Source organism: Adiantum capillus-veneris, chromosome 7, assembly GCF_014529385.1.
Source record: "Adiantum capillus-veneris isolate H3 chromosome 7, ASM1452938v2, whole genome shotgun sequence".
In the NCBI taxonomy this organism is placed as follows: domain Eukaryota; kingdom Viridiplantae; phylum Streptophyta; class Polypodiopsida; order Polypodiales; family Pteridaceae; genus Adiantum; species Adiantum capillus-veneris.
This window is the reverse complement of record NC_140937.1, coordinates 135,619,572-135,642,891: the sequence shown is the minus strand read 5'-3', so window position 1 is coordinate 135,642,891 and position 23,320 is coordinate 135,619,572. Positions and strand designations below refer to the sequence as shown.

At 40.9% G+C, this 23,320-nt stretch overlaps 1 protein-coding gene and 1 pseudogene across 2 annotated transcripts; one reads left to right on the top strand and one right to left on the bottom strand.

The window, feature by feature from the left end:
* Nucleotides 1–12,289: 12,289 nt before the first annotated feature.
* LOC147454662 (putative galactinol--sucrose galactosyltransferase 2) lies at nucleotides 12,290–18,322 on the bottom strand. 2 transcript variants are annotated; one of them, XM_086516534.1, is made up of 15 exons: nucleotides 18,051–18,322; nucleotides 17,647–17,914; nucleotides 17,251–17,507; nucleotides 16,959–17,049; nucleotides 16,824–16,872; nucleotides 16,653–16,744; nucleotides 15,512–15,622; nucleotides 15,136–15,261; nucleotides 14,612–15,022; nucleotides 14,367–14,508; nucleotides 14,211–14,278; nucleotides 13,985–14,119; nucleotides 13,624–13,841; nucleotides 13,442–13,530; nucleotides 12,290–13,205 (listed from the first exon to the last, which is right to left on the bottom strand). In XM_086516534.1, the coding sequence occupies exons 1-15, from the start codon at nucleotides 18,217–18,219 to the stop codon at nucleotides 12,897–12,899; spliced, it is 2,535 nt and encodes an 844-aa protein (XP_086372660.1). In that variant the 5' UTR covers nucleotides 18,220–18,322; the 3' UTR covers nucleotides 12,290–12,896. The 2 variants fall into 2 exon arrangements, with proteins under 2 accessions (XP_086372660.1, XP_086372661.1); XM_086516535.1 differs by having other exon boundaries at nucleotides 18,000–18,193.
* A 1,359-nt stretch (nucleotides 18,323–19,681) lies between these two features.
* LOC147454661 (uncharacterized) lies at nucleotides 19,682–20,233 on the top strand (annotated as a pseudogene).
* Nucleotides 20,234–23,320: the final 3,087 nt, after the last annotated feature.

The window sequence follows — 23,320 nt, the reverse complement described above, 5'->3', positions numbered from 1 at the left end:
AATTCCTACAAAATGAGGTAAATTGAATGCATGTAAAGTAAGGGATTGTTTCTTGTCTAAGAAAGTCATTGTTAAAAAATAATCCTTTTATAGGATGATGATATTTCCATCCAATGAGAATGTGGTCAAGTGGTTTATGATTTCCAAAAAAATATGTCGAAACACTCACAAAAAAGACTTTTTGGTTAGATCCAATTGAGAAGTATGTTGTGAAAAAGACAGTGTATGTAGGTAGCACCATAATTCGAATCATCTTTGTTGAGAACTTTTCTTCCACATGGGTTTGTAGATACCTGCAATATATTTAAGGGTTAGATTTCAGGGGGAAATTTCTGATTGCAGGGAATCTGCCTCTCCCTCTAGTAAAGCTACGAGACTTTCCTCAATTAGATGAGGAGTTAGGTGTAAAAAAGGAGGTGAAAGAGTTGGGAGTAGCTAAAGAGTTAGCTCTTTTTAGAGCAGGAGACTCATCCTCTTCAATACAAGGTTTTAGCAGATTAGTGATGTATTTGACTCCTTTAGCATAAGTGGTGAGGTATAGACCTGGTTCCTCAGTTTTAAGTTCTTTCAGAATATCATGCATCAGTCCTCGGAAGATGTTAAAGGCAATTTGTGCAATCACAATCTGCTTGGCATGTCCACCTAGCCATGAGCAAATGAGGGATAGATGAAAGTCTACTGGTTTCTCTGGGAATAACAGTTCCAAATGGTTGAGGATATACCATATTGCATGGTCAAACCACATGATGCTTGATTCACAGGTAGCTTTGGGGTCAAGAAATCTGCAGGCACATTTTACATAGGGGCGGAAGATATTCCAGATAGACTCTGTGTAGAAATCTGGGTTACTTTTCACAAATTCCATGCTACCCTTAGTACGTATTTACAATCCAGTATTTGAGGGGCATTTGGAGTGGTCGATAAGGTGAAGGTTAAAGGGGGCTTTAATCAATTCTCCCTTGTCCAAGAATTGCCCACCTTTTAGAATTTTAAGTTTGCAGTCTTCCACTGTTGAAGCGGGGAGGTTGGCCAAGTATACCCAGGTTTCACTAAGAATAGGAGCCAGGAAGGATTTGTTTGGAAGAACCCATAGTTGATGGTCAACTCCGAGAGATTCAATTTCTATTTGTCTTATCGGTAAGACACGAAAGACTTTTGAGATTTTAGGGACCATCTCAAGGAGATTAACATCGTTGAGAGAGCAGAGGTTAGTTTGAAACTCTTTTACTGCTTCTAGAGCAGCACTATCTCGACAGAAGATGCCACCAGTTGAAGGGATGGCGGGGGTATTTGGGGTGCAGATAAAAGAGGGGAAATTTGACAGCTCAGCTCCAGATGAGGAGAACAGGGCAAGCTCTTGCTGATATTGTGAAGCAAGGACAAGAAGTTGGGCAATGTATTGGGAAAGCAGATTAACACCTTCTAGGGCGTCTTTGTCCAAAGATGCTAGAATCTTTACCTAGTCATTAAATGATAACATATGCAAGACAGAAAGTTTTTTGTCCAAAACAAGAGCTGAATCATAAATAAGCTGTGAAGCATCCAAACTGCTAATACATCTGAGGACCAAAGAGGAGGCCACAGAGAGGGGCTCCGCGGTAAGTTCCAATCCTTGAGATAAGGCAAGAGTCTGCAAAAAAAAGTGAGGTCAGGTTTATTTTTTCTTGCCATAGTATGTGATACATAATTTGGCTTTCCTAGCAAGGAAAGGTCTAGTTCTAGCAACTAGGGCTTCTTTTGGTGTATGGTCTTTCATGTAGAGCTTAATCTGATCAAGAATCTTTGCGTGATTCTTAGGGTTGTGATTTGTACTCATGCGAGCTGTCATTCTATAACGTGAGCAGTCCTGAAACAAAGGTGATATAAAGATTAGCAAAGTGCCTAAGAAGTAAAGTCTTTTTTGGTCCTGCAACCCTTCAACCGGCAGAGTCAGAGACTATGGTAGCCGTGAGGAGGGAACCAGAAGAGAGTCTAAAAAGGGCCACCAAACACCAGTCTACCAATGAAGGATTTAACGATTGCGGGTCCAATTTAGAGCTCTATTCCTACGATAATTTCCTACGCCAGTATCTCGGTTTCCCCGGAGAGGAGAGACCTTATGTATAGGATGTGTCTGTAGCTGTTTTAAATCTTACTTAATAAGACATAATTGAACTTTTACATTCAAAAGACAGCTGGCCAAGGAACAATGAACTGATATGTACAAAAATAACTTAGTATCAGAATGATCTAAGTACAATGATTTTAAGAAAGACGTCCTCTTTCAGTGGGGTTGGTAGTAAAAAAACTTCCCCATTATTCAGTGGGTATTTCATAACAGTAATTTTGCTTGCCAAAGAAAAGAAACCCTCCAAGATAAGATAGAGTCCTTACCTGCATCCATCCAAACAAGACAACAATTCAGTCAGCCTTGCATGTGTTTTACAGGTATCAATGGAACATATCAGTTGTTATCCATGTCCATCTTATAGGTTTTAGTTACTTTAGACAAGCTAGGTTTATTCATTAGAACTGGTATGTTTAGCAATCTCTTTTTTACTTTACAAATGAGTGTTACAGTCTCATGGTGAAGTCCATTAAGAGTTAAACTATTTTGAGAGCCATAGCTCAGTAGCTATGTAACCATATACTTACCTTCAGAATTAGTAAACCCATGGTATCAAAGGTATCAAAGGTACCCCTTTTAGATAGGGGGATGTGAAATCCGACTTACTTTTTTGTCAACCAAAAAGGTATCAAATGTGGGTGATAGCTTGTACGCTACGTCAAAAGCCGAAAAACCAACCATATACTTACCTTCAACATCCCTAGATATCCATAAATCATTAGTAACTTTGAATAGTAGTGTCTGAAGAGGTTTAAGCACAGTAGCTCGGTTATTATGCCAGGAGCCCAAAGCATTTGTTTACATACTTACCTTCAAAAAATTAATAGACCCATTATTGCATTAAACAAGATATTGTCCTCCCTTTACACATGGACAGGTAATGTCCGGTCATGTTTTTGCTAGATATCTATCATTTTTTGCAAACAATGCAACAACATAAGGTACTACACGAATATTTCCTTTTCCCAATGTGTCGACCAGTAAACAAACTTGAAACCAGTAATGCCCGCAATTACAGGGTTCTGCAGCGGCTATACAAAAGCCCTAAGCCAAACCCAAGTTATGCAAGTATTGCCTCCATTTGACAACCAACTACCTCCTTGTATGCATAAGAAGTTACTAGGACCAAATTTTATAAGTGCCCAGGTGCAGCAGCCATTGATAATGGCCAGGTTATCAAGCCAAACCAACATAAACACACACAAACACACAAATATTCACATACACATTAACTCGGGCTGATGTCAACATACACCCCTATTTTTAAATCAGATGTTCAACCATTTTTATGTCTGCAAAGGTCATGTCTTGCAGCCGCTAAAAGACAGAGCCAGTATTACAGTGTGAAATGCAGCCTTTATCGGCTAGTTCAGAGCCACCCATTGGCTGACACACCTGTTTCAGCAATATGCCAGGTAAATATAATCACCATTAGTAAAAACCACACCTTCAGCTGCTCATACAGAGCCTATCATTTCTTGCAACTAGTAGCCCCAATATTACAACCAGTTATTATAAGTGCCAATCTTACAGCTAGCAGTGTTTAACCTGCAGCGGCCGAAAACAGAGCTTAATAACCAATAGCTACAAACCTGCCATGGCTTGAAATAGAGCCAATAAAACAACCATTATTAAATCATAAACCGCCCAAGTATTCTACAGCAATTTTTATGGATAAGAGGTCCTGCAGTGGTTAGAATCAGAACTGAGTGATTAATTGGCCATCATCAAAATGTTGCCTCCATTTACACAGTCATGACAAAGAACCAGTTACCCTTCAAGAAATATATATGTCCACATGTAGCAGTTTTTAGGATCTGCCCTCAAGCCTAGCCAACCATCATACTCACAATCACATACATACATATACAAACAAACATAGTACTTTATGCAAAGGTGAAGTCCTGCAGCGGCGGCAGAGCCATTTACACCATACTGTGGCGAACCCCCAGCTTCTATGCAAGTTTTTCTATAATAAAAAAAACCACAGACTATCGCTTTTTATGCACAAGCGATCCCAAGGCCAACCATAATGCCTAGGCCTAGCAAATGTTACAATGTACAGTGTTTTTTTCATTAGACTTTCAGTGAAAGAAAACGGGAGCTTTGGTAGACAACAGTACCTGAGAAGTTTGAGCGGCAAGCTCCATAGCTTTAGGAAGTTCAAGCAGTAACGACACAGAGCAGAACAAAAAAACTAATCTCAAGCTAAGTGAGGGCCAAGGAGTGCCCTCACCATGGTATTTATAGGTTGGTTTGCACGCATCCTGAGTGACCGAAGTGAAAGAGCAAAGCCGCCCATTACTGTGTGAGCTCCTCAGGCGCCACTGGATATCATTGCCTAGGGAGAGACGGTTCATGGTCCGAGGGTGGAAGGGGCCGCCTTCCCCTTGTGATGATGGCTGAGGATTTCCACTCTCACTTTTTTCTTTTTTAATCCTTATATTTTTTGTACAAGGACGTTGTCCCATACCAAAGCCGGTGGCACAGTGAGAAGATGAGAGCCCTATCATGCCAATAGGGGCCAAAAAAAAAAAGGGGGGGGGGGGGGGGGGGGGGGGGGATTTTTGTTTTCCAGTAGGTATTTTTCAGTATTTTAGTATGTGTGTGTGGGGGGTTGTTTTGGGGGGAAAAACATATAGGAGGAGGAAAAAAACTAACGCCATAGTAGTACCACAGTGTGTGTGTGTGTGTGTGTGTGTGTGTGTGTGTGTGTGTGTGTGTGTGTGTGTGTGTGTGTGTGTGTGTGTGTGTGTGTGTGTTTTTATGAAATCAAGAATTGACTCGGTATAAAGTAATATTCATGAAATTTATTGTTTCTTTTTGTGCTAGGGACCTTAGGAAGTTGCCATCTAATCGATATTTTTAAGTTGCGTATTTTGGCATACTCATCAGACAAACATATCAACGACTCTTCCATGTTCATGATCCATTTTACGACGTTCTGCAGAGGTCTGGTTACATCTTTGAATGTATTTATGCAATAGAGTTTTTGACTTGCAATCTGAGTTCGTGGGATTCAAAATATTATGTTCATATTTTAGAGATTGTTGTTTAAACACGTCAATTCTATGTCTTGACCCTCACATTTGTGAGAGGGTAGGTTCTTATGCTGAGGCTGGGGGGGAGAGAGAGAGAAATGTGAGAGGGTAGGTTCTTATGCTGAGGTTAGGGGGGAGAGAGAGAGAGAGAGAGAGAGAAGGAGAGAGATACGATAAGGAAGGGAGGAAATCATGCATGTTGCTAAGACGTGTGAAATAAAATCTAAAGTATCTATGTCTTTTTTTTTAACTTACACACCTCATGCTTTATGTACATAATGTTTTCTTTTGTATGATAAGATGTTAAGTTTGTAGTATATACTGCACAAGCAATTGTTTCCTTGGTGATAATTAACACAGATTTCATCTTTATATGCATTGTGATGTACTTTTTAATGGTACAACTATGGAAAACACTAATAACAATGGCATCATTGAGAGCGAGTCCAACGGTATTGAGTTCACTCCTCCAAGGTTTACCAATATTCGGCGGCAAAGAGAAGGGATCGATGTGTGGCATCCTCTTCTGCTCATCCTATGGTACATGATGGAAATGATCAAGTCCTGGCTACATTGCGGGACTTCTTTGCCCGTAGTGAGTCTAGGCAGTTGGACTTTGAAAGATACTTAGAAGCACTCTTAGATGCAATTCAGCAATCCCATGGCCAACAAATTTTAGACCTTCGTACTGAGGTGCGTTCATATGTAGAGCACTTCAATGGCGGAATGAATTGCATTGAGGAGAATAGGTCCATCATGTTGGAACACATGGAGCAACAACAGTTTGAATCAATGCAGGGCTCACACATGACCAATAGGGAATTCCATATCCAAATTGATGTACTTAAGAGTAGGTTTGGGCTCTAGAAGGAGAGGTTACACGGCTCAAGATCCACCTAAATCGATTGAATGCATTGATGACAAGGATGGCTCGGGATTCTGATGCACGTTATAGATGTGTTGAATCTTGGCTACTAGAAATAATTGAACTTCTGGTTTTGTGTCCTCATTTGATTGAATGTGATGATGTACTAAAGCATAACTTGTCTTTGAATTGCGTTGATAGAGTAAATTAATAAACATGTTGTTTGGTTCTATAGTTGTGTTTCTTGATGTGAATAACATGAAGCCATGTACTTAATTAAGTTTTGAGACCTTGGTTGAAATTATACTTGTGTCAAAACAATATGGAGTGGTACCTTTGTGGCTTGGGAACATAAAGTAACACGTCATTAAAAAAGAGGCTTCAATTGCTACATTTATGATTAGCTATGTGAGCTTCAAGGTGGAAATGAAATACTTAAAAGCTCTATAGATTCCAAAATATTTTTCTTCTATCTAAACTTCATTGTGAAAGATTTTAGGTTTACAGGTAAAAATTGTCTTGCTCCTTGAAAGACCTTTTTCTTTCCCTAAATAATTGGGTGGTAGCAATTTTGAGACCTCATTATGAGTTTGTAATGACCATTGTAAACAACTTTAAACAACAGGGGAGGTATATATATATATATGTACAATCTAAATATACAAATATATATATATATATATGTGTGTGTGTGTGTGTGTGTGTGTGTGTGTGTGTGTGTGTATCTATGTATCTATATATATCTATATGTATATTTAGATTGTACACACACACACACACACACACACACACACATATATATCTATGTATCTATATATATCTACATGTATATTTAGATTGTACATATACACACACACACATATATATATGGTAACAGGATGAAACCTTCATCATGCTACCATATATATATATATATATATATATATACACACACACACACACACACACACACACACACACATGTATATATACACACACACGTATGTATATACATATACACACATATGTATATATATATACATATACATATTTATTTATTTTTTATTATTATTATTTTGTTTGTTTGTGTGTGTGTGTGTATGTATATATACATATATATGTATATTTATGTTCTTTATATATATATATAAACCCCTTAAAGGGGGTTGTAGCTGAATGGCATGCTAAGGCGTTCCCATAAGAATTATAGAGTCCCTCTGCGCACCGTTCGGCTACAATCTCCTTTAAGGGTTTATAAGTATATAGTGAGAGAGAGATAGAGAGGGGGGGGAGAGAGAGAGAGATGTATCCATATGTATCTTTAAGTTCTTTATATTTATTTATTTATTTATTTATTTATATTTATATATAAACCCCTTAAAAGGGGATTGTAACCGAATGGGCGTGCAGAGGCATTCTGCAGTAGGGGTTATTTGTTTTCAGAAAAGGCATCAAAATCTCAAATCTAAGTGTTGTCTTCCATTTTAACGCCTCTGCAGTAGGGGTTATTTGTTTTCAAAAAAGGCATCAAAATTTCAAATCTAAATGTTGTCTTCCATTTTAACTTAATGCATATCTATGGAATTTCTACTTTCATAAAGTATAGATGTTGTACATGTTTTTCATCTCATTATGTGAGGATGCTGAAAGTTTGTGGCTTTTATATACATAAATGAGTAGATTTGTGCGGCTCTTAATGCATGTTTGCGAGTGATTGAGAGCTAATTTTTTGCTACAAATTCAAGAGTTTTACTGGTATTATTAGTGCACTCTTTTGGTTTGCACCAACACATGTGTCGCATACTGTAGTTGCATACTATTATGCTGATTTAATTCTCTATGCACTTTCATTGTCATGCAAAGCTGATGTTTGTGTTTCTTGGATGGGGTGGAATGTTCTATTTATAGATGCCCCGTCTTAGAAGGCTTTGGGCAATGTCTACGTTTAGGTTGATGCTTCATCATCTACCACATCACATCTATGGTAATTAAATCTAATTATATCCTTTTTAAAATTTTCAGCTTGATATTTGAACTAACAAATTTATCATGTAGGCCCACTCATTGTGCATGATCTAGTATACATTATTGAAAGCTTTGAAGTTGTTAGGTAAGGAATATCAATGAAGCACAGTTTCTTTGTATAGTTTGTTTTGTTATTGAACTTATTGCTCTTAACATGTTGGCTTGTAGGAATCACTATTATTGTGATAAAACATTTTAATGGAAGTGCATGAGTTTTTTTTAGGACCCCAAGGATACTTTACATCCATGTGGCATTGAACCGTAATGCAAGTTTAGCTCGCATATGGGTTCGTGAGCTTGGCGATCGCTTGCCTGCCAATGCAGTATACTCTTATAGGGATAGGCATGAGAATTGGAAGATTGTATTGTACACCTTGCATGAGAGGCGTCTTTGTTTTGGTAGGAGTGTTCTTGCATGGGCCCATGGATTTTGCGAGTGCCGAATGTAACATCTCGCATATTGTCGTTTGAAGTCACAAGAGTTTGTCAATTAAGATTTAGAGGCTTTCAAAAAACTTTTTGTTAAGAGACCAATCGCAAGTTATGCTTAAAGACACTACTTATAGTAATGGGAGTGAATTGTTGTTTTTCTTTTAATGTCCCTCTCCCTCTCTCTCTCTCTCTCTCTCTCTCTCTCTCTCTCTCTCTCTCTCTCTCTCTCTCTCTCTCTCTTCTGCCACTTCCACAATCTTCCCCTTGGGCGATGAGTTGCCCTATGGGGGGGCATTAAGGTCAAGCCCTTGCCCTACGCCTGCCATACACATGACCTACAACTCCCCTACTCGCTCAGCAAGTCAACAAGGGGGTCTCCTAAGTCTTCACGTTTGCTTCCGTACTCGTGCTCCTTTGTGCTCGGGTCCTGCTGCTGCTGCCAACTTTAGCTCTTATGGTCGAGTACGCACATGCCTGCCAAAGTTGAGCTAAGGCACTTCCCTCAGGTTCTAGGTGAGGGCTCCTGTGTACTCAGGTCATGCTACCGACTTTAGCTCTGGTCGAAGTGTTGTATGCACATGCCCGCCAAAGTTGAGCTAAGGAACTTAACCCTAAGGTTCTAGGTGATTATCAAACTCCAAACTTGTTCCTCGCAGAGTTTACTTTCAAGATTTTTATGATGCCAACCAACACTCCGAAGACTCCTGCGCGACAACCGACTTTTGCTAGGGTGGTGACAGCTCCCAGCAAAATTGATCGTATCACGCAACTTCAAGCAGCTCTTGATCAAATCATGGAGGAAAACCGCGGCCTCAAAAATCGCCTTAGTGAGCTAGAGGGGCGCTTTGATTCCGTGATTGGTCTTATAACCGACAAAGTCAAGGAGGTGGAAGCAAAGGTCACACATGTTCACTCAGCAACCATTGCCAAAGTGCACACATGTGTGACAATGGAACTCCGCGAACAAAGATTACAGCAAGAAAAATGCTCTGAAGATTCGCATAGGTGGGCTTCTCTCACCGTGTTGTACTACCGCAGACACCCTTGAAGAGGCAGTTACTAAGCTCAATGACACTCTTCAACTTGTTCAAATCAAGCTGGAAACGGTCTCTTGGATCAATGATACACACAGACATGTGCCACCCGATCAATGTATCCTCACTTTCAAAGACAAAGAGGAGCGGTTGAAGATGCCCCACCTTCTCAAGGGAACAAAATTGTGCATTACAGAAGAGTTGACTATGAATCAACTTAAGAATTAAAAAAGTGATCTTAAGAAGATGCAAGAAGCACTCAAGGAAGGTAAATGGGCAGCCTATCGAGGAGGTAAAGCCATCATTCAAGAGTTTCGAACTCCCAAAGGGGCTCCCTCCTCATCCGACTCCCCCTAGGTTTTTGTTTGTCACCCTCCTAACAGACTCTTAGTCCTTAACTGAACACTATCGTTGTAATGTTTTGTATGGTTTACCATAACGGACTCTCATTCCTTAACTAAACACTGTCGTTGTAATGTTTTGTATGGTCCCATAGGTCATATCTGACCTCCATGGACGATAATTGAATCTATATATCTTGAATCTATATATATATATATATCTCCTTCCTACCTCCACTGCATGTAATCTTTTTAGTTTATGTATATACTATAGTTGTTATGTTGATTCAATTCTCTATGCACTTTCTATTACGACACAAAGTTGATGTGATTTAGAGCAATACAAAAATGATGCAAAAGCTTATTGCAGATAATGAAGCATTTAAGATATGGTTGTCACTACCTTGAATTGGATGCATAAAAAATACTTGCACATGTTGTCACCTTAAACAAGAGGGCGAGGGGTACCCAAAATTGAACCATACTCCTTCTTGGCAGTAGCAACGCGCGGGTCACATACTAGTTTGTTTAAAGGAGAATGTAGTAAGATGCTTTTGGACTTGGAGTCAACTTTTACTATCACTCAAGAGAGTTATCCCTTAAGAGAGTGATATTCTTTTTCAGGGTTGCAAAACGCCCTCTTTATCTTTGAGTTTAAAGATAAAACATAAGGCCTTGAGTTTAAACGCCCTCTTTATTTTTGAGTAAAAAGGTAAAACATAAAGCCCTGCATAGGAGAGGGAGGTGACATGTGGGCAACACAAAAAGATGGATTTTGGGTGCAAGATGTCTCCCATTCTCTGTGATTCTTGTAGGTCATGCGTCTTGTTGCCATGTGCATAGGCTTGGATAATCTTCATATCCGCGTGAGCACATAAGACATGGGCAACATTTGTGATTAGCAATGCGCAGAGCATGAGCAAGAGGAGCTCATGACCACAAGCAGAAGAACTTTTTATAAGCTAAACCCATTAATTTTTTGGGTGGAGTCCAAGAACTCCTTGAATTCAAAAGGAAATCCCTTTCCCTCATCGACATTGGGAAACTGCCCAAACCCTCTCCACGTTGCCTTCACCCTATCTGCACACCCTCACCCATGCCTGCAACTACCTACGTGCACATATCCATTCTTCTCTGCCTATTGCAAGCACACCAGGGATGGCACTTAACACACAAAGACATGTACGAATGGCCTTGTTTGCTCCTTTTGTTTTGTCTACATAGGCCTACCACCACCTATGCTACCATCTCTCTTCATCTTTGCCTATTGCAAGCCCGTCAAGGATGGCACCTAAAACACAAAGCCATGCAACACACTCACCTCCTCTCAGTTTGCCGATTCTCGTGCTTCTGGCCAGATATCATAGTGCAACAACACCTTTCGACTGCGTCGCGAAAAGTAAAAATTTCTTTGTCTCTCCCCCGCCCCCCCCCCCTCCCCGCACCGTTGTAGCATGCAGTAATCTCTATCTTCTCGGATTTTTAGTTCACTCGAAAAATCTTGCTCGCCACACAATAGGACTCGATGAATGATTGCCGAACATGACTGTTTTTGGATAGACATGACCAACAATCTAATTAGGTTGCCTTTTGATAGAACAATCTCGCCTCCAATTGCTTGCTTACGCTAACATCTTGCACCGACCTTTAAGATGCAAGCACACATGGTTGCATCTAAAGAGAGTTCCCCACTGATCTGCAAACAAAGCTCTACCAAGCACAATTACTTTGACACTGCCTTCATTGATAGAGCCTACGTAATGGAGAATGTATGGTGCAAACAATTTCGCAAGTGGAACGTCATCTGATGAATGATGGTGTTACCAGAGAGCCCATCATCCTTCGAGAGCAACATTGTCCTTGTATACCTTTTCCATGCTCCACAGTCCAAGCACCGTATGCGGCACGAGAGAGAGAGAGAGAACCGGTTTGTTTGCCTCGTTCTGTACTTCGCTTGCAGCTCCGCTCACTAAGCTCGCACATCGACGTTATCAATTTGGCTGATGCAGGCTGGCTACTCCCCACCTCTCGACTGTAGGATGTGCGCATGGGATGTAAACTTGTCTGCTCTCTCTCTCTCTCTCTCTCTCTCTCTCTCTCTCTCTGCGCGCACATGGCAGGCTGCCTGTTCACCTCCTGCAGGCCGGCCTCCCGCTCAGGAATCCGGTGGCATCTCCCCTCCTCGCATGATGCGTGCTTTATACAGTAATTATGGATTAGCATCAGTAATTAGAGTGGTAGTTTTGTATGTCTCTATTTTGCAGTGTCTTCCCCTTCTTTTGAGAGGCTAGACCCAGATAAAAATCTGCAGAGCAAGCTAATGGCAGCATTGCAGAAAAACATTGTAACATAGTTTTACGCTGAAAACAATTTTGCAAAAGAATAACCAAAGCCCTCCTCTTCATAATCCCGAAGATGATAAAATCAATTGACCCATGTCAATAGACATGAGAATGTGCCAATACTAGCAAAAACTAAAAATCTGCTTTGTATTAGCAATATGACCTCAGTTGACATAGAAGGTAGTATTGAAAAGAATGGGCTTTTGTACACAGAAGCGCATGTACACTTTGCCAAAAGATGCACATGTACACAGACGGCGGTGTCTGTAATGCGAGTAGCTTGAAGCACTACCCTCTCGATGTTGGATTCCCAATCACCGTTTCTGTTAGAAGCAGATACTGCAAGGTGTGGCGCCGGAAAACAACATTGCATAGATCTGTGATGGAGAAAAATTTCCAGAGCTGATCTTGCTTTTACCCATTTGGATGCCATCTAGAATATGGTCTTCTAATAACTCCTGCCTATGCACTTTATTGGTGGTCAATAAGTCTTTGCTGTAAACATGAAGAGGCCTCTCTTCCAAGTGTCAAAATTTCCTATTTTCTTGTACATCTGAGTACCACCGATGCCGTGCCCATTACAAAAGTCGCATGAAGGTTGTATTGCTTGCCTCTATACAGTACAGAGAGCTCTATAGGTGGAGTGAAAGTGCCCAAAAAGAGGGTTGGACTCCCTTTGATGGAGAACTTACTAAAAGCTTGTGTCACATAATATGCTGGTAATCGATGTTCATGCCTTGTCTTCCCGTGAAACCCTAAAGACTATATCTTGAGAAAAGCCCTCTATACCAGGTAGCAATACCTTCAGCAAGCCTATGAGGGGGTCATATGAGAAAGTGGAGTGAACTGTATTGACTAAACAATCTTGAGGCTTCACTGATGAGTATGCACCAAACTCCCCACACCCATGAACTTTCAACCTTATCATGTTCAATGCCGTTTCAACCGAGGACTCAACTGCAAAATCTAAGATTGCAGCCCCCGAATTGAACATTTGAAGGAGCCCGATGGGCGCAAAATAGGAGCCGGTAGATAATGTCTGCAGAGTTCCAACATTCCAAAATTAGATTTTTGAGAAACTCAATTATAAGGCACAACTTTATAGGGTGCTTTTCTGATTGAACATTTGCCAAAAACATCATACTGGACAGATTTCCTTTCATTACACCATTGTATGCTGTGATTTGCATGCAAAATCAAGTTCAAATTCAATAAAAAAGTTTTTGTGTTGGTGTATGCTTGCATCCTAATGTGTTGTAAGTTGTTGATTGATACCTTCACAGGAGAAATGGTGAAAATCTCGTATTCGAGGACATTAAGGGTAATGGGCAAAGTAGCACCTTTTGGGAGGCACACAAGCTCACCTGCAAGTCACAGCAAAGACATATGCTTGTATTAACTCACAATCAATATGCGTTGCCATGCACAAACCTGTGAAGATAAAGCAAATGATTTACCTCCTCTGTGGGAATAAACAGCACAATCCCCATTCCATTTCTCTGGGGCAACATTTTGTATGGAATCGACATCCCTGGCGCCTACACTGCCGCTTGCTGCCTCTGGTGTGGAATCATGAGTCATGTACTTCTTGTCTACCTTGCACCACCCTGAGCCTTGGCAATTGAACACTCCGACCACTCCCGTGAGCTCATTAAGATTCCAAATCTTAAGGAGGCTGAAAAACCAAAACAGTCATGTTTAGAATGATTTTCGGTTTAATGTCGTAGAGACGTGTAGAATGATTTTCAGGTTAATGTCATAGAAACAATTCCAAGAGACCTCACATAAGATGAGTACATGCACCTCCTTGCGTCTTACCTCTTTCCATCTCTCGCAGGGTCGATGAACAGACAATCTCTGGTCGGCCGCCCAGGAAGCTGGGCACGCAGTACGGAACCATCAGGCAGGACCAGCTTTCTGATCACGTTAAAGTCGTGGCATCCGGGCTTGTCACTGCAATTCAAATCTCAGAGGATTACAAAGCTTGTGATAGAGGTTTGATTAAAAGTCTTGACGCTTACACAGGACACAAGAGTGATACTACCTGACATACACAGGAGAACCACCAATTGCACGAGCTGCTGCATGGTACTCGCCGGCAGGATGGGCACTCTGCTTTATACCAGATTGTTAGTCTAATCCTTGGCATTCTGAGGAAAAAGAGGACAACAACCTACGTAATGATAAAAAGTCATGTAACCTGAAACGTATCCCAATCCGTGTGCATGAACTCTCCAAGGAATATACTATTATATGCAACAGCAGCTATGTGCGTCGTATGTGTAGCTGGTTTTAACGGATAAAAGTCGTCTGATGCTCTCACCAATGCAGTCTTCTTGATGCTGGTCATCTCGAGCATACACATATTTTGTTATATGACGGGAATTCTCGGTGTGGGATAGACAATCATCAGGTGACAAAGCTTAATGAGATCAAAATTGTTACCTGTAAAGCCCATCTGTGTTGTGGCTCATGCAAGCAATACAGCTGTTACCAGGAAAATTGCGACCCACAGAATCCTCCAATGCCTGCTGATAATGTCGTGTGAGTGAGACACGGCCACCAGATCCAGTGCCTAAAGTCTCCAGGACGTTTTGTATGTCAACCTTCACACCATCGACCCCAGCAGCTGCCAAGTAGCTGTGGAGTTCATTGTAGAATTGAAACACCTTCTTGCTGTGTGCCAGGCCAATGCCATGAACCGTTATCGTATCAGTTTTCATGGCCGGATCATTGTTCAGCACACCTTCAGTGTGGACTGGATACTCCAATTTACCCTCATAATGCTCCATTCCTGCAGCCTCTGGGTTGATTCCTCCCCAGTATCCAATGATTGCATGCCAAGCATATACATATCTGCAAGCAAGCTCAATAAATTAGCAAAGAGCGAGCCACTAGGTACATTTTTATCTCATAAGCTATTGTTACCAAGCTTCAACTCTCAAAAAGTGAGAAAGTTCTTGACTCACTTAAGCTTATGCTTTTCCTTAATATCTGTGACCAAGTGCTGCAAACCCAGTGCTGGATCCTCTTGCCTCTTCCCATCTTTGTGGAACTTGTAGTTTTCCTGTATATTTGTGAGCCTCCTGGCCAAACTGTATGAACAAAAAGAGTTGTTTACACATACATGTAATAATGGTGCGAGAATGGTGCATAACGATAGTACATGTAATGTTATGTTGGCAGCAAGCATGGAATCACAAAGCCCTTTATTTGACATGCATTAACTGATGATACTAAGCCTCCATGAGACCATAGCTAGGACACTTTTCCCATTCCGCATGCATGTGTGTGAAGGAATATGTAAGTGCACGTATGCAGTGTCATTTGTTAAGTACAACGTACGGTATCTGTTTGAAAGTTTCCTCATCAACTTGATGCTGATGATCAGTAGCAATGGATTGCCATCCGTCATCAATGATGATGAAACGTGCTGGTGTACCACCATCTTCCAAGCTGAGGGAAATCAAGCAAGATCCCAAGATTGTTAGACTCTTCTGATACTTTGCTGCATTCTTTAAAGTTGGAGAACACACTTTACACACACACACGCCTGTCACTTATGACTCTGAGGCGAAGGTGATTTTTTATTACCCACATGATCAGATCTGCACAACTCCTATGGGTCACTATGATAGAAGAGGCCGCTTGCAGACACTAAATTGAAAGGAGATGCACATACAATGGTAGAAGTGATCAAGAAATAATCCACAACAGAGAGTTGTCCACCATGATGAGCTTCCACAACAAGTAAGAGGTGCATAAGCTCAACAAACGCAAATGAGTAATTTGTATGCGTGTATGATGGAGAGTCCAGGTGCTTAAATTTTATGCATGATGGTCAAGAACATTAGGGCAGATGTCAAGACTCAAAATCAGATTAGAACTAGATATTGCAAAAACAATCACCATGACACTTGTCTCTACATTTCCATCGGGGAGTAAAACATGAGTGCATACTATAGAGGTCCATTACAGTCAACCAAAGCCCAGAAAGTTTGCTCTTCTTCTGCCACCTACTATGCTTTCCTTCTAAAAATGCAAAGTAATTTCCATAATTCGTGGATTAGCATCGATAAACAATGGAACTTGCTTTTAATGGGTTGACATGTTCCACCTTACATTAACAATTTTCTGACCCCTCCCCCAAGCTTCTGTCATATCCTCTGAATTTACCAATGGTATCAATATAGCCAATGCATTAGCATTATCGACGGACATAGCTGACCATAATGCGACCTGCAGGCTTTGTTGCATGTGCCATCATACAATAATGTCTCAGAACATTAAGTCCTTCGGTTATTATGAGTATAATGGATAGTACTAACGTTATAGGGACCACCTTGGACAACCCTCAACATCCTCTGGTAAACATACAAACATAATAATCAAAATTCTCTAGTTCTACCCTCAATTTTTTTCTGATTAAAAAAACCCACTGCAATGATCTATCTCAAGAGATGATACGAAGGCATATAGACAATACCTTTTTACGCCTTGCCTGATTCCGTCTGCTGAAACATCTGTATAGAAAGCATCCCATGTGCACCAACCAAACCAATTCAGAATGTCCGGCATCTGCAGTGTAAGGTTGCTACTAAACCTGCTACTATTATTTGACAACAGATAGCCAAGATGCAAAAGACAAAGCCCATACCTCCTTCTTTTCTCGCCTACGAAATGTTTGCAAGTGCATCTCCACAGCTCTAAGGCAAATAAGGCAGATCAATATGAGCATTGCACAAGCTATCAAGGTGGACTATTGACAAAGAAATAGACATGAGAATCTTACTGTACAGCCTCTCCTACAACTTTAAACGGATCCGTTCCTGCATGAAGAAAAACAGAATGGAGACCCCCTTTTCCTTTGACAGCTGCATCACCTGCCAAGACACAAGACAAAAACACATGATGGAAAGTGTACAAATTTTCTCATATCTCTCATTTAGACAAAAGCTTATTGTGGTCCAATGGTGACGGATCCTGCAAATACATGTCATGTAGATGCATCGGTGTACCTCGAGCATTACCAGTTAAAAAAACGGTTGTTTATGAACGCAAAAAAAAAACCATCCAAAACTTACCACTCTCCAGGCATAACTCCAGTTGATCATTCACATTGCCTTGCAATGACGCCCGAAATGAACCTTCTAACAATGGTAAGAAAACTGTGTACACAGTTTCATCTTCATTGAATGTACTCTCAGGCATCAAGGAAGACACGAGTTTGGACTCGCAAAGAAAGAATTGAGTTTCCATTGGAACGTCCTTCCCAGAATTGCCCATTCTATGCGTCATCCACCATAGACTGAATCGAAAGCAACACATAAAACGAATGTCCCTGTTGCAAGAAGGCTTTGTGAGCTACGTATGCGTGAGAAGGAAAACACTCTCTTATATAAACGAGAGTCAATTCTGCTTGTCCATCATAAAAAAGGATCTCCAGGTCATAAAAAAGGATCTCCAGGCTTGGCACTTACTTGAGAACACCTAGAGGGAAGACATGAGAGCTCTTGCTTTCAAGCGATGAAGCACCTAGAAATGCTCCTTGAATGGAACTTGCACCTGTGCTGGCAGTGAGCATGACATTTCCGGGGACATCCTGCAACAACACTGCCCCCTTTACAATGAGATTGCCATCCAAAATACTGATCTCTGATGTCAGGGGTGCCACCATTGTCGCAGATTGATCCGTAGTTTGTTCCCAAGCACGTTTTGTTGAGTGGTTGTCTGTTCTAGCAATAATTTCTGCGGGGAGAAACATACATATATATATGTCTCTCTCTCACTACACCATACATACACGGACACACCATGCCCACGTGAGGCGAACCTTGAAATAGCGGCGGTGCTAAAGTGGAAGTGGGTTCGCGGCACTTCTAACCTGACGATGAGAAAATCCGAGACAGGGGACGCCTTATGCTTTCTGCAAGCTTGGGGCCCTTATAATATAGCGGGTGTGCAGAAGCGGGGGTGAAAATGGCCACAGTTTGATGAAGGGGACGCAGATCGCCGCTAAAGACAGCGGCGGACTTGGTGGGAGGAGATAGCATATCAAGATTCACAGAGCGGGAAATATAACGGCACAGCAGCGGGGCTTGGAAGGCGAGAAAGCCATTGGCAGCAGAGAGAGCTGCTTTCCCGATGCCCTTGGGCGCTTTCCATGTCAGCTGGACAACCCTGTCTTATCCTGCCACGTGAAATTTGTATGGTTGCAACTTGCAAGAGACCGCAAGCAACCTCCAGTGTTAGAAAAAAACCGGGTGGAGTGTATTTTAACCGGCTAAAATCATAAAATCCCGGTTAGATTTTGAGCTTGCCTTGATGAAAACCGGCAAATTTACACAAGTTCTAGTGTAAATACCGGCAAAAGTTTCAAATTTTGACCTTAAAACTGGTAGAATTTCGAGTTTGCCCTTATTTTCTTCGGTTAGGAAAAATGCATTTTTCTAGCCCTGGCAACCTCATGACTAGCCTTGCTTGGTGGGCATCTATATTTATATTCTATTCTATTATGTCTATTCTATAACGGCAGAGGGAGTGACTTGTCGAAAATTGCAAGATGAAGGTCAAAATTCAAAAAAGAGATAAGCTCCATTGCGCATGATAAAGAGGGGGAGAGAGAAAAAGAGAGAGGCCTCCGAAGGCGACTGGCCATACTAGTTGCTATAGAATATAACAAGACTTACGCAAATTGACATCAAGAATCTTACAAAGTGCATTGACAAATTTTTGGCCTAAGAAGGCCATATAGAGGAGTTGGTAGAGAAAACATGCAAATCTCTCACCATCAAAAGTTTCACTATCACATAAAATATAACTTTTGTTTGCACTTTAGTTTTTTCATCACCATTTGGTTACATACAATATGATTTTTTCTTCATTTTAGTGTTTTTAAAAGGTGTCTTTATATTGGTGTTGATGTGAGGCATTAAAAATGTATAAAGAAGATCCTCTCTCTCTCTAATCGATGAAAATAAGGGTAAACTCGAATTCTTTTGATTTTTCAGGTCAAAGTTTGAAGCTTTTGCCGATAATAACACTAAAACTTGTGTAAATTTCTCGAGTTTTTTAAAAGCACGCTCAAAAATATAACTGAAATTTTACAATTTTAGCCAATTAAAATACATTGGACCTCGATTTTTACTTGGTGAGCCAAAGGTCCTTTTCTGGATCTTTGAGCCCACAAGTGGCCACTTGGCATGATCGAAGCCGTTGCCCACAACTCTAATCACATGGCCAGGCACCTAACAAGAAAGCGTTGCTTTTTTATTGTTATTACTTGTGCTGCATCGTTCTGATTCTGATTCTGAAGTAGCGATTTAGGACTAACGACGATGAGGCAGTTCAGCCCACAGTTGGCCGCTTGGCTTGATCTAGGCCATTAGCTTGGACCTCAATCGACTGTCAAGAGCCTGCTGTTTCAAGGTTCTTGCTGCAGCGGTGAAAGGCTGCCTAAGGACTTCATCTCCCGATACACCTCCGCCTTCTTTGCCTGCAAGCCATGGGCCCTTCATGAGGCCGAGCCAACTTTCGGTGGCCCCAGCATTTGCATCTCGATGCTGCTCACGGGCTTCGACGCAGGGTAGTTCTACATCCATTGCATCAGCGCCATGGCCACCTCCTTCAGAGCAAGCATTGAAAAAAAACATTGAGGCAACTGATCTTGTTCAGATCACTCCCATCAATATAGAAGCACTATTGTGCCTTCCTTGAAGAGCTCGAATTGCAAATCGCCCGCAAGGTTGTACTCCTGCACGCTGCTTCCAATATCCTTCACGAGCACTGCATTGTTGCCTGCCCCTGGGATGAGACTGTCATGCAATCGATTCTAACCCTAGTGTTTCCCTCCAATATCATGCCATCCCTCCAGCTTATCTCTGCCGACCAACGACATTGAAGCTGCTGGTAGCATATCTCTACCCGCCTGCGCTACCGCGAAGACATTGAAGTTGCCGACAACATCTTTATCTCCGTCGACCAAGTAGACCAAAGTTTCGCAACTGTTGTCAACCGTTGTCTATCCATTCTTGGAGCCAGGCATACCAGTATGTCAGCGCCTATTAGCCTCCAGCAGTAGTTCACTACTAGCGATTCAACATCTGAGTGGGATAGCAGAGATTTTACAGACAATATGGCCAATATTGAGTCCTGTAAAGAGATTCTCTGTCTAAATCGCATGCAAGCGGCAGCCAATGCGGCCACAGTTAAGACTAGCAACAATAGTATACTGCAGTGTTGCTCTTCAGCAAATGCATACGAAGCAGAGAATGTTGATGGTGTGGATTTGAACGCATAGTAGTTACTGCTTCGGAGCTCCTTTCTTGCCAATAACCACGATTTGGTGGCGGATCCTATGAGCAAATTTCCATGTACGCAGCATCTATCGGATCAAGTTCATACGGTTGCAAATGTAGACATCAATTTGGTATTGATACATAACGCGGGTTAGTTAGAAAGGAGGCAAGAAGACATAATTGTTGACCGAAGCAGCTTGCAACTTTAAGAGAGAGAGAGAGAGAGCGAGAGAGAGAGAGAGAGAGAGAGAGACAGAGAGAGAAGGTAATATTGATCATAGGACATAGAGCATAAAGTTACATCTGCATGTTTTGTGTATGGCAGGGAGGACATATATTCACAACACTGCACATTCCAATTGCACAAGCGTGACTCCAACTCGACAACATTGCAAGGTCCGTTATCTGCATCCAATTTTCCATGCGCATATGTTTGCTTGGCGCAACACATAAACGCTACGGGGCAGGGCACGGCTTCCGTTTCTTATAATTTTTTTGGAGAGACCACAGTGCCAGCTCTCCACCATACTTTTGTATGGCACCTCTGTATGACGTGCACAATATAATGTGCACTTTCAGTGTGACGTTTCATTGCAAGACGATATGTTTAACTATTCACATTGCTTTTTTGTAGCTTGACTCACATATCGGCCTGTACATTGGACAATCAAAAAGCACGAGTACAACATTGCAGGTCGGTAAAGCACCTCATTTATTGTTGCAATTCATTCATGCTTTTTTTACTTCCTTGTTTTAGAATTTTCCGCATTACTTCCTTTGCTTTGGTTTATTTGGATCTCATTTTCAAAACTAGACACTCAATGTCGACCAACATCTGCACGTGAGTTACACGCGTAACTTTTTGCATACGGTTGCTTGCCAAATGTATTTGATGTATTCCATTACCAATTCAAGATACCAACCACGAATCAACAATATCCTCTCTCTATTCATGAGATTGATGAGCGATATTTGGATATAAAAGAGGAAGGTATTATAATTATAGACGAGCTATCCATGGCCTTATCATAAGACAAAATATCAATGTAATAAGCAATAAATCCCTTCAACAACAAATGTGTTCTCTTGCTCGGTGATCTTGCCCAGCTAACCCCAGTTTGTAGTCACGCACGGGAGCTTTATAACACATGCCATATCACAAGCTCGGTCCACGGGCTATATGCAACTTTGTACAAGATGTCATGCTCTATAAGACATGCAACGAACCCTGAATTGCTTCAATTCTTCACCATTTTTTGTGAAATAAAACTAGTCGTAGATGAGATCAATTGTACCCTGGGTGCATGTATTATAGATGAAACGCATGTGCATGACTACATCAACAACTCTATTCCGATAATGTGTACTCACATGTCGGATATCCAACACTATAACAACCTTACATTTAATAAATTGTACAATCAAACTGACATTACAGAATTTAAAATGAAGATGAATGTGGGTAACATAAATGCCCTTGAGTAGTGGCTCCTAGACCCTAAGTTCAATGAGCTAGATTCGATCGCAATTTGCGTGCACTGCATCATCATTGAAAATATCGACTTGACAATCGGTGCAACATGCATTATCGATGCCATGACACAAAACACAAAAGGTGAAGTTACATGTAACATTTTGTCCTCATTCATTGTACTGGGAATAACTACAAAAGAAAATAGGAAAAACACAAACAATTATCAAAGAAGAAAGGCAAAACAAACTCAAAATCCACCTTCACAATTGTGAGATGACGTATGGCGCTACCAACCATTCAATGAATTATTATTTTTTGAAATACTGTCCATTTGCAAGAATTTACATGTAGCATGTATACTAGAAAAAACATTCACCTGTAGACATAGTATGACAACCTCGCTTGGATATAATCTGAACTGTAACCACCGCTATAATTTCTAATAATTGATCCACTTAACTTTGTCTCCTCCTATAAACATTATGACATTTTTCAAGTGTATATCCATTTCACACAATGCCGTCCTTCCCACATTAGTCTTGCTCTTGTTCCCTTCAGTGCTAGCTGCTAAATGTCAATTTTCATGTGTCATGTTATATTATATATATATATATATATATATATAGATGTTATATAGCAAGGCCCACCAAGCAAGACTAGTTTTCCAATACTACCTCCCCCCCCCCCCCCCCCCCCCCCCCCTCTCTCTCTCTCTCTCTCTCTCTCTCTCTCGCACACACACTCACACACACACACATGCACACACACACACACACCAATGTTCGATTTTTTTTTATAAACAGAGTAAAATTACAAAAAATATTGATTATTTTGTAGAATTTCTTCTTTGAATCTACCCAAAAGAAATTTTGTATGTTTTTCAAAATGATTTTCCTCGAACTTTGAGGTCTCTCTCTCTCACACACACACACACAATTTGAGGTCTCTCTCTCTCACACACACACACTTTATTACAACTAAAAATATTGCCTTCTTGAGGCCACCGTAAAAACTTTACCTTGTTAAAAAAGAATTGCATGTATATTTATTAAACCTATATGATGATTGATTACCTCTATAGCTATCTCTAAAATGGTCCAATTTCACGGCTTTCTCTACCACTATTTGAGCAGTGAGACCAAGGCACTAATCATTGTGGAACATGAGCAGATGAGTAGAACCAATTCATAGGGAACAACAATGGCTTAGATTGGGACTTGATAACCATTGGAAAGAAGTAAGGTGTGTCCCATAGGGCTCATTATATGACCGAGCAAAGGGTTGCAGCTTAATCATTTCAAAAACCATTTTCGATAAATTGGGAAAATCTCGTTTTCCAAATGCTACATTGGCGTATTAGGATCGTGCTATTCAACTATTTTT